General features: G+C 42.7%; 2 protein-coding genes across 5 annotated transcripts in view; one reads left to right on the plus strand and one right to left on the minus strand.

The window, feature by feature from the left end:
• Positions 1-15145, plus strand: part of FRMD6 (FERM domain containing 6) — a 95937-nt gene that overhangs the window by 11695 nt on the left and 69097 nt on the right. For 2 of the 4 annotated variants that reach the window (XM_034648350.1, XM_034648354.1), the window contains exon 1: positions 9874-10005. The exons of 1 other annotated variant lie outside the window; for it this stretch is intronic. The gene's annotated coding sequence lies outside the window, so the exon portion shown is untranslated. Of the gene's footprint in view, positions 1-9873; positions 10006-10115; positions 10796-15145 lie in introns of those variants that run through there. One more of the 4 variants, XM_002926494.4, reaches the window with a different exon arrangement.
• On the minus strand, positions 854-10465 carry LOC105240789 (basic proline-rich protein-like). Its single transcript, XM_034648681.1, has 3 exons — positions 9221-10465; positions 7419-7466; positions 854-3438 (listed from the first exon to the last, which is right to left on the minus strand). Exons 1-3 carry the CDS (start codon positions 10463-10465, stop codon positions 3394-3396), a joined length of 1338 nt encoding a protein of 445 aa, XP_034504572.1. The 3' UTR covers positions 854-3393.

Raw genomic sequence — 15145 nt, forward strand, 5'->3', positions numbered from 1 at the left:
AATAAATCAGCTAATAAGTCTAAGTGGCAATATTTGAAAATGTGTATTAAACACATTTATATCATTGTATCAATATATCATTAAGATATACTTTTTTATAGCTATCCTTGGGTTTTGCTTTCATGAGAATTTGAATATATTTGAATACATATATATGTATTCTTTATTACAAATGCTAGTGATATGAAGAATAATGGAAGGAAGCATAGAGATAGGAAATGGCTTTAAGCAATAGGAATGTGAAGAATATGATTCATGCAGGGGCACCTGCGTGGTGCAGTTGTTAGGCGTCTGCCTTCGGCTCAGGGCGTGATTGGGATCGAACCCCACATGGGGGTCCTCCGCTGGGAGCCTGCTTCTTCCTCTCCCACTCCCCCCGCCTGTGTTCCCTCTCGCTGGCTGTCTCTCTGTCAAATAAATAAATAAAATCTTTAAAAAAAAAATATGATTCATGCAAATCATTTTTAATAGCCCTAGTGATCCTTTAAAAGTTTATTCCTATATATTTGGCAGTAGCTCTTTGTTCAAAGCATAATTATTATATGCATTTCTACTACTTAAAAATAAAATTTAGAGGGGCGCCTGGGTGGCACAGCGGTTAAGCGTCTGCCTTCGGCTCAGGGCGTGATCCCGGTTATGGGATTGAGCCCCACATCAGGCTCCTCCGCTATGAGCCTGCTTCTTCCTCTCCCACTTCCCCCTGCTTGTGTTCCCTCTCTCCCTGGCTGTCTCTATCTCTGTCAAATAAATAAATAAAATCTTTAAAAAAAATAAAAATAAAAAAAAATTTAGAAATTATTTAATTACAATTATTCATTATAAGAGCTAATAAGGAGTCAGGTCTGGTTAAATTATTAACTTTATTAATATTTCTTTAACACTAATTTTAGTTCAAAAGTTTGTTCTTCATTGATGTGAGAAGCATTAGCGTTTCCAGCTTTTTTCTTCTTTGACCTATTGTTTAATTTGGATTGAGATCAATCTTGCTATACCTCTGTTGACAAACAGAATAGTGTTCTACCACATCAGAAATTTTATAGCCAGAGGTAGAAATTATACTTACGTAAAAAAGGAAAAAAATGCTTTGTCAGATACAGGGATTATCCAATTTACTTTTCCCTCTCAAAGTCAGCATACACTAGAATAGGTGATACAAGAAGACATACAATGTGTATCAGGTGTCTTGGGGCTAAGACAAAGATCCAGGTAGAGTTAGGGAAAGGAGACGGAGAAACTCAGCCCGAATACCTTCCTCTCTAGGTCCCAAATGATTTTTCACCTCTAGTAACTCTTCAACAGACCTTCAGCAGGCTCAGCCAGCATCCCCAAAGGGACACATTCCTCAAACCCAACTGACAGGGTAGCTAAATGTTCCAGTAAGTTCACCCTTCAGATCTATGGTTCTCAAGAATTCTGTTGTGAGGTGCCTGCATTGCAGGATGCTTAGGACCATCCCTAACCTCTACCCGCTAGGCACTCCTCCTACGCCCCAAGTTGTGACAACAAAGCACAGCTCCAGACACTGCCAAATGTTCTTCTGGGAGCAAAACCACCCTACAGTTGAGAACCGCTAGATTAAAAGGGGCAAAACATGAGTTTTAAAAGTGCCTTGTCTCACAAATATCTCCCCCCTTACAAATGCTGAAATTCCTTTAATAAGATTATATCTTTTTTTCACAATCATAGATTACAAGGCTTAAGCCACAGGTACCAGTTGGAGGTACTTTGGTGGCAATACATTTCAGCTGAAGTGCAACTAGTCAGTCAGTAATGGCAACGGTTAGTTTTCCAAACCTTCCCAGATCCACTGACAAAAAGGTATGAGCTAGAGGCCCCTGTGAAGTGGGCTACTTTTCAGAAAGAGGACTGACAGACTTCCAAACTAATTACTTTACCTGGAATCATTCATCCGTCAGGCATGCACCTGTCAGGGTCAGTGCCAGATGTAGTGTGAAATGTCCAGTGATTTCAACTCTCTGTCAATGCAAAGAATGGTCTAGGAGCTGGCCAGACACTGAATACTTAAGAGGGAGAGTGGATAATTAGGTAATCTCCCAGGTTGGAAGATTAGGCCTTGTTTGCATCTGTCCCCAACACCTGGTACACAACAGGTACTTAATATGTATTTGCTAAATAAATAAACAAATGAAGGCGAAGGCCCCTGAACAGCTGAGAGGGCTTGGGATATGGAGCTTTGGTAGGAGACTGAGTGAGAGGGGTCAGGAGAGAACGGCATCAGAGGAAGACAACAGAACTTTGCAGGTGGAGGGAGCTAAAGCCCTAGTGAGAAGATGCCTGGAGTCAGCTCTACAGCAGAAGCAAGGCAGGTTAGGGAGAGCGTGTGTGAGCTTAGAGAGAGATTTCCTGAGTCCAGATCCAACACTTACTTTCTTTAAGATCTTAGGCATCTGTAAATGATGATAGTACCTCCCTCAAAGGGCTGTTGTGAGGATTCAACGAGGTAATACTCATAAACCTTTCAGACCAGTGGCCGGCAGAGATGGGCTAGGACGAGCCTTGAGAGTGGCAGGGTTTTAGACTGGAATGATGGACTTGAAGAGAACCATAAAAATCTGAACATTGTGGGGCGCCTGGCTGGCACAGCTGGTTGTGTCTGACTCTTGGTTTCGGCTCAGGTCGTGATCTCACAGTCATCAGATGGAGCCCCGTATCGGGCTCTGCGCTCAGCATGGAGTCTGCTTAAGACTCTCTCCCTCTACCCTCGTCTCTCAAACAAATAAATAAATCCTTAAAAAAAAACCTGAACACTGTGGTGAAAGGGAAAGGGAGCCAACCAGGAATGAATAAAAAGTTGACCAAGCATCTGTAAGTGCTCCACTGCTCCAATGTTGTCTTGGTGACGTGACTAATCAACACATTCATAGATTTTCTTTGGTCTTCCTTGGTGACTTCAAAGCAAAATGCAAGAAATGGATGACTGAGTTCACCTGATTATTAGGGTTGTTAGGAAAGCTGTATGAGAAGGTCAAGGAGATATGGGGCATAGACTACAGGGGAGAATAAATTCAAAATGGTGAGTAGAGGCATTTAATTCAAAAGGAAAGAAGTGAAGCCAAAAATGGCCAATAAACTGGAAGAACCAGGAGGGTTGCGGTGACTGAAAGTCAGACAACAGCTCTGGTGGGAGAGGTAGCAGGGCAGGACATGGTGGACAGACAGGATTCCGGTGTTCAGAGATGGAGCAGCTCCAGATGACACAAGGAAAACTTGATATGGACATGGGGGCATTGAGCAAATGGAAGCAAGGCCACTGATGTTTCCCTTGCTCAACTCAAACCACTCTGTTCCCAAGGGCATCTCATCAAAATGTTTTGTTGGGAAGGAATTCAATAATTGATTAACTGCTCTAGTAAAATCCCTCCAACATTCTTCTTAATATTTCAAAAGTCTGTAGGGTGAGTAAAGGTAGAGGGAGAGCTGCAAATAGAAACAAAATACACATTAAGGAATATCAATAGATATAGAATACTGATGATTATATATTCATACTGTAAATATAAACATTATAGGAACTGGCTAATATATGGTATCCCATTCCAATCAACCAAAAGTCTTTTTAAGGGATAGATCCTTTCTCACATTACCTGGGATATCTGTCCAAGAAGCATCTCAAAAATGTTAAACTTTTCCCATTCTCATCTCAGTGACTTCTTTTTTCCACCCACCCTCAACATGCATGCCTGTACACACACACAACCTTCCCTACACATAATTTATGGGATTCATTCATTCAACAAATACATATCAGACACTGTTCTAGATGCTGGAACCACAGCAGTTAGTGAGATAAGGTCTGTGTTCATATGAGGCTTAAATTCTAAAGGGAGAGACAGTGACAAACAAGTGAACATATTCATAAATAATTTCAGCTAAGAAGAAAAGTGCTATGAAAAAAGTGATGTGATCAAATATTTTATATTGATTTGTATATTATATGGTCTATATGTATATATATAAAGTTATATGTTAGGTATATACCCCATTATCTCTTAAGAAATTGGGTTGTAAGGGACAAAAATTATTATCCAATATAGAACTATGGGCAGAAGAGAAAATAACTGATTTGCAGATTCTATTTTTCTGCCCAAGAAGTCACATAAAATGTTTAATCATATGTGAATCGTAAATACATAATAAAGTTTTTAAAGGAAAGCATGTTTAAGAAGGCCTACCCCTACCTCTCCACTCCAACAGTCTTACCTTCACTGCCAGATCTAGTTAAGAGTGCTATCACCCAGCATTTTCTTCTCCAGGCCTGTCAAAACTAAATATCTGGATTTGAGGCCATTTGAGAACAAGTTCACAATCCCTGGTTCTATTTCAAGCTCCGTGCGGAATTACCAGTGTTCTTTCTTCAAAGAACTATAGCATAAGAATTCTGTTTAGGCTAATAGAATAATATATTAGGCTACCCTGGAAAAAGAAAAATAAGACCAGTGCCCTGCCTATGAAGAATTCCTTAAGATTTTTTCAGCATTTGGTTTCATAGCCATGCCAAACAAGAATGAGTGTAAATTTTGTTTCTTTAACCTAGGATCGGGGAGAGAAAAACAGGGATCCAATGTGGGTGTTCAGACATGTTTTTTCCCTTGGATACAGCTAGGTAACATAACCAGCACATGAGAACCTTGTGTTATAACCCAAACCCCAAGCACCACTGATGGACAGGGTGTTCCTTGGGGGTCCCACCAACAGAGACCTTTAGTTTCGGTGAACTTCCTGAGAAATTCCAGAGCTAGCACATCTTGCCTGTACTTTTATTCATCGTTCTTTTCCAAGCAGCTAAAAAGAAGCTAAAAGGCACATTTGTTATGCTTAAATACTACACAAGGTGGCCAAGTTAAAACTGAATGAATAGATTTCATAAACCCTCTTCATAAATGAAACATCTGTTGGTATTCACAAGAAAGCCAGTATTGGCCAGGCTGTAAGCCTGTGTTCTGGAAGAAGGATGTTCACATCTCCTCCTGTTCGAGTTCGGTATGTCTCAGGCACAAATTGGTAAGATGTCATAAAATACGGAAGAGAATTTCAATGACATCTGGAATGTTATCATTTGTGTTTTCTGATTCCTCCAGGAATACTATCTCAGAGAAAGATAATCAGAGTGTGCCTGGGGCATACTTTGGAGTAACCAGTCTGTCACCAGATTCCTACTTCCTTTCATTGCTCATCTGTCTCCCACAATGCGGAGGGAGGGAGTTGCCGCCCATCTCTGCGGGTGGGAATGTTTTCTTTCAGCTTTTCAGAGAGTAATCAAGGAATGAGAGCTGAAGCACTGCTCTGGGACATTTAAGGCCCATTGTATAAACTCAAATGGTATACGTCCTGAAGCTTTATCCTATAGGGAGCCTACCCCTTGTCCTTGTCCGTTACATTAGACATTTTTCCGTACCTGTCCTCAACCTTCTCTAGAATGTGAAGCCCCATGCATAACACAGACATGCTATTTGCACACTCAAGTCCTCACTATATTTAGTTAACAGCAGTATCCCTCAAACAAGCATGGCCTTTCTGAAGCCGCTCTGCCTGTCACTTCCAAGACCTCAGGGCTGGGTTATCCTACCTTTTGCAGCTAACACCTTCACTGCCCCATTTAAAACTGCCTCTCCTCAGGAGTGAAGGGCCTGACCTGGCCCTCCCAGACTTATCAAACTTTTTGTCTAGAGTATTCAAGTATTTAAGCCCTCAAGAAACAGTAATGTGATGTGTTGGTGAAACTAACATAATACAATGGAAAGAAAGGTGGCTCTTCGAATAGGTCTCCTATAAAATTTTACATGTTGCATAAAACCAAAGCTTGTCCCAGGATAATCAAATTATCTTCTTTTTTAATATTTTCTCAAAATTTGATGGCCAAAAGGGCAGAATTCAGTTAATTTAAGTTTTTCAACTTCATGGCTCTGAATTGGGTAAAGGTAAATCTTTCTATGTTAGATTGCTCCATAATATATTAATCCCTGTGCTGTTTTGCCTCTGCCGAATAATTACTTGTCCTGGTTAGGGGCTCCTAGTGCATAATAATGAGACATTATTTGATAATTTATTTTCCTGACTTGAGTATTAGAATCTCTTTTGGTGTTTTTAAGAGAACACAGTGATAATAGTAAGAGCATTTTAAATGTTAGGCACTGAGAATCAGGACTACATCACTGCACTGTTAAGTTTCCACATCTGGTTAGTTTGTCTTTCAAAGTAATATACATTAGCTAAATGGACATTTAAGACCTTAGAGTAGGGGGGCGCCTGGTAGTACAGTTGTTAAGCGTCTGCCTTCGGCTCAGGGCGTGATCCCGGCGTTATGGGATCGAGCCCCACATCAGGCTCCTCCTATGAGCCTGCTTCTTCCTCTCCCACTCCCCCTGCTTGTGTTCCCTCTCTCCCTGGCTGTCTCTCTGTCAAATAAATTAAAAAAAAAAAAAAAAGACCTTAGAGTAGGACTTATTTAAATGAATTTTGATTGCTTTCAAAATGTATTTTGTTTTGCTTTTTAAATGGAATTTCAGTAATTACCAAAAAGAAAAATGAACCTAATTTTTTTATTATGACCTTCAGCCAGAATGAAGAACAGTATTTTGTTTTGGGAAAGTCTTTTTTAAAAGCCAATATGTCAAATTACCGACTTTTTTCTCTGTCTAGAACTTCTATTTCAGCATTGAAACATACTCTGAGTCTCAAATAACCCTGAATTATATATGGAAGATGAAGTAAATTTTTTTCTTTTAAAAAACTGAGCGGATCTTAATGCTCATAATACTATTCCAATGTTTGGAAAATATTGTAAGGGAATGTAAATTATAGCAGTTCACATCTCTTTGCTTTCTATATAATTGTGCTCTTCATGCCAAAAACGTGTAAATATCAGCCACCAAAGCCTAAGCCTCTTCAATTACAAAATGAGGCTCTGGCCATCATGCTTTAAACACACACCCCAGTGCACGTGCTCCTCTGTGCCCTCTACCTGGGATACCATGACCCAAGATTCCCACAACTCATGGTTCCCACATGTGTCTCCACTTAGAATAAATCTGGGGATTTTAAAACATTCCCAAACCCAGGCCACATCCCAGACCAATTAAATCACATGCCTGGGACATAGTTTTTGAAAGTCCCCACGTGATTCCAATGTGCCGCCAAGTTTGAGAACCACCACCTCAACCAACTTGTTCCTAAGCAAACTCTGTTCATCCTTCCCATCTCCGTTTATCCTCCTCATCCAGATAGGATGTCCAATGCCCTCCCTGCAGGTCCTAGGCCTTCCCCCTCTTCCTCCTGCATCACCGTATACTGGCAGCATTAAAGTGTATTGTAACTGTTTACTCACATGCCTGCTTCCTCAAACTACTATATAATTCAGGAATATTTTTACCTTCGAATCCCAGAGTCTAATTCTGTACCTGGCATTTGGAAGTACTCAATAAATTCATGGAATGAATAACTTCTTCCTTAAGGAAAAAAAAAAGCAAAAATATAATTATGTTAATATTTACATGCTATGGAAAAAGTAGTAATTTAAGATGTGCTTAAGGTGATGTTTCACTGATGGGCAATGTCTTATATTTAGGAAAATATCTCATCATACCAATGCAAATAAAACTGTATCTCAACATCAAAAAGAATCGTAAAATACAACTTTACCTATGAATTTGTATTCTTTACTGCAAAAAGTACAGGAAAACATTTCCTGTGATAAGAAATATCTAAAACAACCCATCCTCTCTCAGTTCCACTTCCATCTTGAGTGGATTATGTGTTGTTTTCCAAAGCAATCTTTTCAGAATGTTTCAGGGAGTTATAAAATGGTTTTTAAGAGTTTTAAAGTTCTTAGTTTAGAAAATGTATTATGTAAGAGTCCATGTTTTTTGTGGTATTCACTGTTAATATCATTATGATTCAAAAAATATTCACATAGTAAATTTTGCTACAATCTAATTCTAGACCATAAACCCAATCTTAAACATATGTTTTTTAAAAAAGCTGTTTAAAATACTTTGCTCCTTGGGTTACCTAATCATTTTATATTCCAGCAATGTTCCACAGTCTAACAATATGTTGTTCTTTATCTGCTAGATGGAGAAAGCCTGAAAAGAAATCAGATTTAGGAACTGTTTTCTAAGACAGTAAAGTTTTACTCATTTATCTTTACATATGAAATGCTGGACTATCTCATTAGACATCAAATTAAGACCTTACCAACTCGTGTTCACTATGCACTCCTTCTGAATGCATGTAAAAGATAAAAATGAGAGAAAAGTGTAATCCACTTTTAAATGCCTACATTGTCATGAACTACTGTAAACCAATTTTTAATTTTAGTCTACTCATTAAATACAACTAATTTAGAAGGCAGTCACTGAAACATAGCTCTTGTTCTCTTTTCCATAATGAAGTCATGACTTTAAACCATAAGTGCAATATCCTTAGACACTGCTGCTTTATCAGAAATAAACTCTGAATGTATTACCAATTGTGAAAAAAGATCACAGCTTCTAATATTCAGTTCCAGTGTCATGGTTCCCAAATTGTAAAAGCTGTGAATGAGGCAACTATTCCAAGTTAGCTTCAGCCTAATGAACACAAAACTGAGGTTTTTTTGCCAAGCAAAGGAGGCACAAAAACAGGCACAATTTCGACCAGTCACAGCCAGCTTTACATACTGATATTTGGATTAAAAGAGCAGAGCCACGAAGTTGGCTTCTGGAAGCATAAATCTGATTTTGGGTAATGTCCTTTCTCAGGTCCTCTTCTGTCTCCTTACCCGTTGTCATACCCGGAAACATACACCCTATTCCTCCTTTAATGGGGGGCCCTTTGGGGCGTTACTGCCATCCCTGGCTGGGGGTCACTCGGTCAGCAGTCAGCTAAGACCTCAGAGGGCAGAAGCCCAGCAGGTGGGAGCACTGTGCGTCCAGGGCCTGGGGACCGGCTGGAGGCTGGGTCTCTCCCTTGTCTCCAGTTCCCAGCAGCAGGCCCCTGTGGGCACAGGCTGACCAAAGAGGCGTAGCTCTTTCCCAGACCCAGCAACTAAAGGAGGCAAAGAAACCTCAATCTCCTGATTCGATTCTTAGTGCCATAAAAACAACTTCCAACGGCGCTTTGCATCACCCGCCAAGCCCTCCAGCCACCTTCGGGAGCGGGCAAATAGAATTTCTGAGGGGTCACATACTCTAAAACCACAGCGAAGGAAGGCTGTGTCTACCTTTACAATTGCAGAAACAAGAGTTAGCGGGGAAGGCTTGGCTTCCTGGCGGCGCCCCCCATCCAGCATAAAACCCACGAGGGCGCGGCGTCCCGAGTGGTGGGTGGGCCGGTGGGTGCGGGACAGGAGGACGGGAGAGAAGCTAGGAGTCACGAAGCCTCCTCCGCTGGGATCGCCTCCTCTTTGAGTGGCCTCCACTCCGTCGTTCCGAATTAGTAAGACGCGGCTCAGGCCAAACAGCCACCCCCGCCCCGCCCGACTGGGCTTAGGGAGGGAGCGTGCCAAGGGAGCGGGGGCCGAGCGTCGGAGAGGGCCATTCGGCCAGAAGGGGGAAGCTGACAGCGTCCCCTCCAGGTTCCGTCGTGTGGGGAAAGGCCTAGATCGCAGGGGTCCCCACACAGCGCCCTTCTGCCGCTCTCTTCCTTCCTCAGGACCCGGGAGGTGTGGCGCCCTCCGCTTTCTCCCACCCCTCCGTGGCGACACCCCTCCGCGGGACGCTTGGTTGGGTCCGGGGCGGGGCCGGCAGGCGCTCCACGTGCGGCAGCAAGCTAGGCTCTCGGCTCCCGCTGCTCGGCGGCCACCCCCGCCACCTCGGGGCGGGCGTGTGGGCGGAGCCTCTGGGGGCGGGGCGGGAGGCGTGGGCGGGGCGGACGCGGAGCGCTCGTCAAGCCGCCGGGGCAGAGGGGCTGAGAGGAGCTGAGAGGAGCAGGGCTGGCGCGGTGCGAGCAGGAAGGGACCGGGAGCTGACGACAGTCCGACGCCTGGGGCTCCGGGCTTTCTGCGAGGTACGAGCGGGCACTCGGCGCCTGGGGGCCTCCCAGTCGGCCCCCTAGCCCGGCCTCCGCGCCCCGGCTGCCCACTGTGCCCCCTGCCGGCCGGGCGGCGGCGGCGGCTGGACGGGACTTTGGGAGGGTTTCTGGGAGTCGAGAGCCCCAGCCAAAGCAGTGTCCCCTTCTCTGCGTCTTTCTTCACCTTCTTCTTGCTTCCTCGGCTCTGGGCGTCGGGCACCGGGCTGGAAGGGCGCTTCTTCGCCCGCAGAGCTCGCCCACACCGGGGCGGGAGGACAGGGCCCGGGGCAGCCGAGTAAGGCAGCGGGGGAGGCGCGGAGCTCCGTGGCCGCCTGTGCGGCGAGGGCGGGAGGCCGACCGGGGCTGCGGGGCTGCGCCCCGGGCTCACGGTGCCGCGCTCGGCTCCCCGGTGGTCCCCGGCGCCCTGTTCTGGGGGCGTCTGTCGGTTGCGCCCCATCGGTCGCGCCTTTGACGGGGCGCCGGGGCCAACCCCTGAACTCTGCATTCCTGGGTGCCGTGTCGCTAGTTGTGCGCGCGCCGGGGCCGGGCAGCCAGTCTGCGGGAAGGGACCCGAGCGCGGCGTCTGCCCCACGGTCCCTGAAGTGTCTGGTCCGGGAGCCGGAGATTGAGCTGGGGCTCGGCGGCGCCAGAAGGGGGCCTCGGTGGGATGCGAGTGGGGGGCGCGGCCTGCAGAATTTGGGTTCCTGGAGGTGCTTGTGGCGTGCAGGCCCGGCCCCGGGCAGAGGAGACCACCAGCCTGTCCTCGAGGAGGGCCAGGAACTGTCAGGTATGGACCGCTGGGGGCCACCCGTGTAGATCCACAGGGCTTCTAACAGCGCCTCGAGTCCTGGGACAGCGTAACCTAATGGGGAGGGCGTTTTCTTTAAGGGCATGAATAAATGGAAAGCTGTCAAAACAAGCATATTTTAAAGTTGAAATGAAAGCTGGCAGATTTTCAGGCCGTGAAGTTGTGTAGTTAGTGTCCAAAGAAATATTAGCTCCTTTACACTCTTTTCGTTTTTATTTTTTGGCAAAATCTGTGTTGCCAGAATTTCCCTCAGGAGCTTTGCATTGCCCACAGCGGGAAAGGAAAACTTCAGCAAGCGTTCTCAGGTTGCTTTTGACTTTAAGCCTGTGCTCTCCAGCTTTTTTTGAGTGTGCAGGAAAAGTATCTGATTCTGTCCCTTTTTCTCTGAGATCCCACGATATTTGTTTATTGGTTTTATTTAAATTTAGCTTTTGCACGAAATACTCCCCGTTGCCACAGGGTGTAGTTTAGGGATTAGAAAATACTGTTGTAGAAAGCTGCTAGTGGCTTCATTTTCCAAGAATGTAAGTCATTTCCTTTCTGTGATTTCAGGGAGTTGATATTTCACAGCATCAAAACTTTGTGGGGAAAATTTTCCGTAATACATCTGTCATTAAAAAGGCTTTTGACTTTTGGATTTTTTTCTTCTTAGAGCAGCGCATAAATTCAGGCTCAGCAATGTTAAGGGATAAGAAGTTTTTCAGAATCTACAGAGCTATGAGAGTATTGTAGAAAGTAATTGTAACAACCACCAAGACTTACAAACAGCCTGCTCCATAGAGAGTGGGGGAGGGGAGAAGACCAGAGGGAGAGGCAGGAAAACAGATGCTTTTGCTGTTGTCCTTTGTAGTATAAAACTTGTAGCACTTAATAATTTTCCTTGGGTGTGGTTTTGAGGAATAAAAGTATTATGTTAAAAATGAAATTACTCCACAATATGAGACAGGTGACATTTAAATGCTCTTTCAGTATGTTTGTAAACATATTGGATTTATATTTCATCTTAAAATGGACCTTTGGGATCATTAGATGAGAAGGGTCCCCCAGGGGATATCTACTATCAAGTAAGTTATCTGCAGGATATCTTCTCCAGAAAGCAGACTGACTGTAATATGAACTAATTTTCCCCCTTTTGAATTGCTTGTAAAAATGCCTGAGATCTGACACTGATGGACCACAGTAATCTGCAGTTCTTACAGAACTCAAAACATCTTAAGGGAAAGGAAACCTTTCTCTGTTTCCACTCCCTCCTTTTTGGGGGGCAACCTGGGTAGGCTACCAGCTTCAAGTACATAATTTGAACTCGCTGATTTAAGATGCTCCTGGCTCTCCAGGAAAACAGTAGGGGCTAGGATGAAGACACTGCGTTTGAAAGCCAAGTGTCCATGTGCTAGGTAATCACTGCTGGCAACCAGTTCCATAAAAACTCCTTCAATTGGGCTAGCTGAATCCAGGAAAGTGTGGGTTGTAGAGCTTTTCTAGTTTCTGGACTTTGTTTCCACTTTTAACTACACTTATAAAGCTTTTGGCTTTGAGAACTTAGGACATAATAGACTTGTGTAGCCTTATTGTAGCAGATGCTTGAAATGAAAGTTTCAAACAGAATTGTCTTTGAATTGTCAAGTTCAGAGTTTAGTGTAAATGAGTCCTGTCTCACAACTTTTTTGATAAAGGAATTCTTTGTAGTTTTCAACTTGGATGCTGCACATTTTTATTTCTGAGACTGAGGGTTTAAGAACAAAATAAAACCTGCAAACAATTATTTTATTACATGAAAGCCAGTACCAAGGAAAGATTAATTCAGTCCAGATGTAAAAATGTATGTGAATTTTAGATTTGGATGATCTCAACAAGTTTTCCCTTTTGTTGGTGGAACTGCCTGGATCCCAGATGGCATTCACAAATTATCCCTTAGGTGGTTTTCTGAGTTCAGAACTAAATTTCGGGGGCCTTCTTTAAAGTCCTTTTAATATTGTTTTAAGTGTTCTAAAGGATAGAAAGTTTTCTGTGTTTATGCAGAGATGGGTTTTTCCTAGTCCACGTTAATACAAACCTTATAAATACCCTGGTTTAGTAAATGAAGCCTGTGTAGGAAAGCCAGAAGTATTCAGTATTGTGTATTCTTATGAGCAAAGCACAGAATCTTTGGCTTTCATTTATGCAAATTCCAACGTTTTAAAGAAAATAAAGAGTTTTGTGTGTTTGCAGTCTTCAGTAGAATCCTGTTGTAATACAGTTTCCGGTTTCCTATAAAGCAGTTGGTCCTTATATGATGACCCTCTACCCTGCTCCCTCACCAACCAGAAACAACAAATATAACCTATAAGAAAACTCCAATAGTTTAAAAAAATCTGTACTTCCAGCAGTAGAGTTATAGAGGGTGTGTGTTGCACATTTAAAATTATGTACTTTTAAGAAGTCTTTGATTATATAATTACACATTTGGTAGTTTAATTACATTGTGATTGTGTATTAAACAAGTGAGTGTAGGAGAGGGGAATAGAAAAGATAAAATGATGGAATTTTATGAGTGGTGAAATTTTAGTTAAAATGTATCTTTCCTAGGGGCACCTGGGTGACTCAGTCGGTTAAGCGTCTGCCTTTGACTCAGGTCATGATCTCAGGGTCCTGGGATGAGCCCCATGTCCTTGGGCTCCCTGTTTAGTGGGGAGTCAGCTTCTCTTTCTCCCTCTCCACTTCACTCCGCGCTTGCTATCTCTGTCTCTCTCAAATAGATAAAGTATTTTTTAAAAATGTATCTTTCCTAAACCCAAACAGTATTATTGGCCTCTGTAGTTAATCTTGGACGTGGAGGGTAGTAGAGAGGGCTTTTTGAATTGCACATTATCCAGAGGAAGAGGCTTTGGGGGCCTATAAAAATAAGTAGAAACAAGTTAAAGGAATAATTTGAGAGGAAGGAGGAAGTAGAATACTGGGCATTGAGTTGCAAGGAAAATCTGAACTTAGGAGGCTGAATATTTAAAACAAGGCTGAAGTAGGGAAAACTTTCTATTCAAAAGTGAAAATTAAAAAGTAAGATCTTTTTCACTGAGAAAAAAAAGGATTAGTATTAAGGTGCCCTACGCGATGAAATAGTGCTGTTAAGTGATACTTATCTTGGAAAGCTTGCCTGCATTTGTGTTGAATTGCTTCTTTGGTGTTAAATAATGTTCAGGGACTGGATGCTTACTATTGTGTTCCACCCGCCACCCTACACCACTTCTCATTTCAAAGACTGGGAACGTTTTTTGTCTAAACTCTAATGATTCTACGAATATTTAATTATTAGCCCAAATGTTTGTGAGAACTAGAGCCTGCCTGCCATGCTATGGGACCACAGGGGCCCTACAGTAGTAATGGCCATAGTTATCATAAAATTTTGAGTGAAAACAAGCCGTCTGTACTTCCAGATTATCTGATATGATTTGGTGGTATAATTACTTCTGATGCAAGTTTGTATAACATCACTTTTTATCTGTATCAGGTGGAGCAATCGTGTAGTATACCATATTGATCAAAAAGAGATTATAGAACACTGGGAAGGGGAAAGAAGTCACTGATCTGATAGGAAGAATTTTCTCAGGAGGAGAATAATGTAGTGCTGCACCAAATTCGGATGAACCAGCTATAGGCCAGAGGAGAAGGCAGTGTTGACTGGAGCTTCCCTGGAGCTGTCTGAGCGTAACATTTTCTTGAATGCCTTTCCCCACCTGTGTGACCTTACTTAGCAGAGTTTAACTTACACAGGAAGAAACTAAGAAGAGATTTGGGCATTATTCAGTTTATTTCATTAATGTGATAACTGGGATAATTCTGACAAAAAATGACTAGAATGTTCAGCATTCCTAATTGATTATCCAGGAATATTTTCAGAGGTTTTCTAATAACCCTGCCTTTATACATATTTATTTATTATAGAACGCTGAGCAGTAACGTTTTAACAGGTATATGAACACAGAAAACGATTATTTTATACTAACTTAAAGACACAGTTTCATATGAAGGAGGAAATCATTAAAAAATCAAACAAGTTCTGGATGAAGATTTTAGGAAATTAATGAAAAGCTGTCACTGAGATTTTCAGGTAGTTCTTTGTATGGTTTTACATTAAATGAGTGGTTATTTTTCTCCCCACAAGTAGCAGCACTTGTACTGCCCAGTTTCAGTAGATGGCTTTGGGGGGAGGTGTCCCTGTGGCTTTATTTCTTTGAACTCTTTATTGAATAATTAGATACAACCAGAAAAATGCACAGATCAGAAGTGTATACCATGAAGTGATCATATCCAGGCAGCCAGCATCCAAATAAAAAAAACAGATCTTTACCTTAT

The sequence above is a fragment of the Ailuropoda melanoleuca genome, chromosome 20 (assembly GCF_002007445.2).
Source record: "Ailuropoda melanoleuca isolate Jingjing chromosome 20, ASM200744v2, whole genome shotgun sequence".
In the NCBI taxonomy this organism is placed as follows: domain Eukaryota; kingdom Metazoa; phylum Chordata; class Mammalia; order Carnivora; family Ursidae; genus Ailuropoda; species Ailuropoda melanoleuca.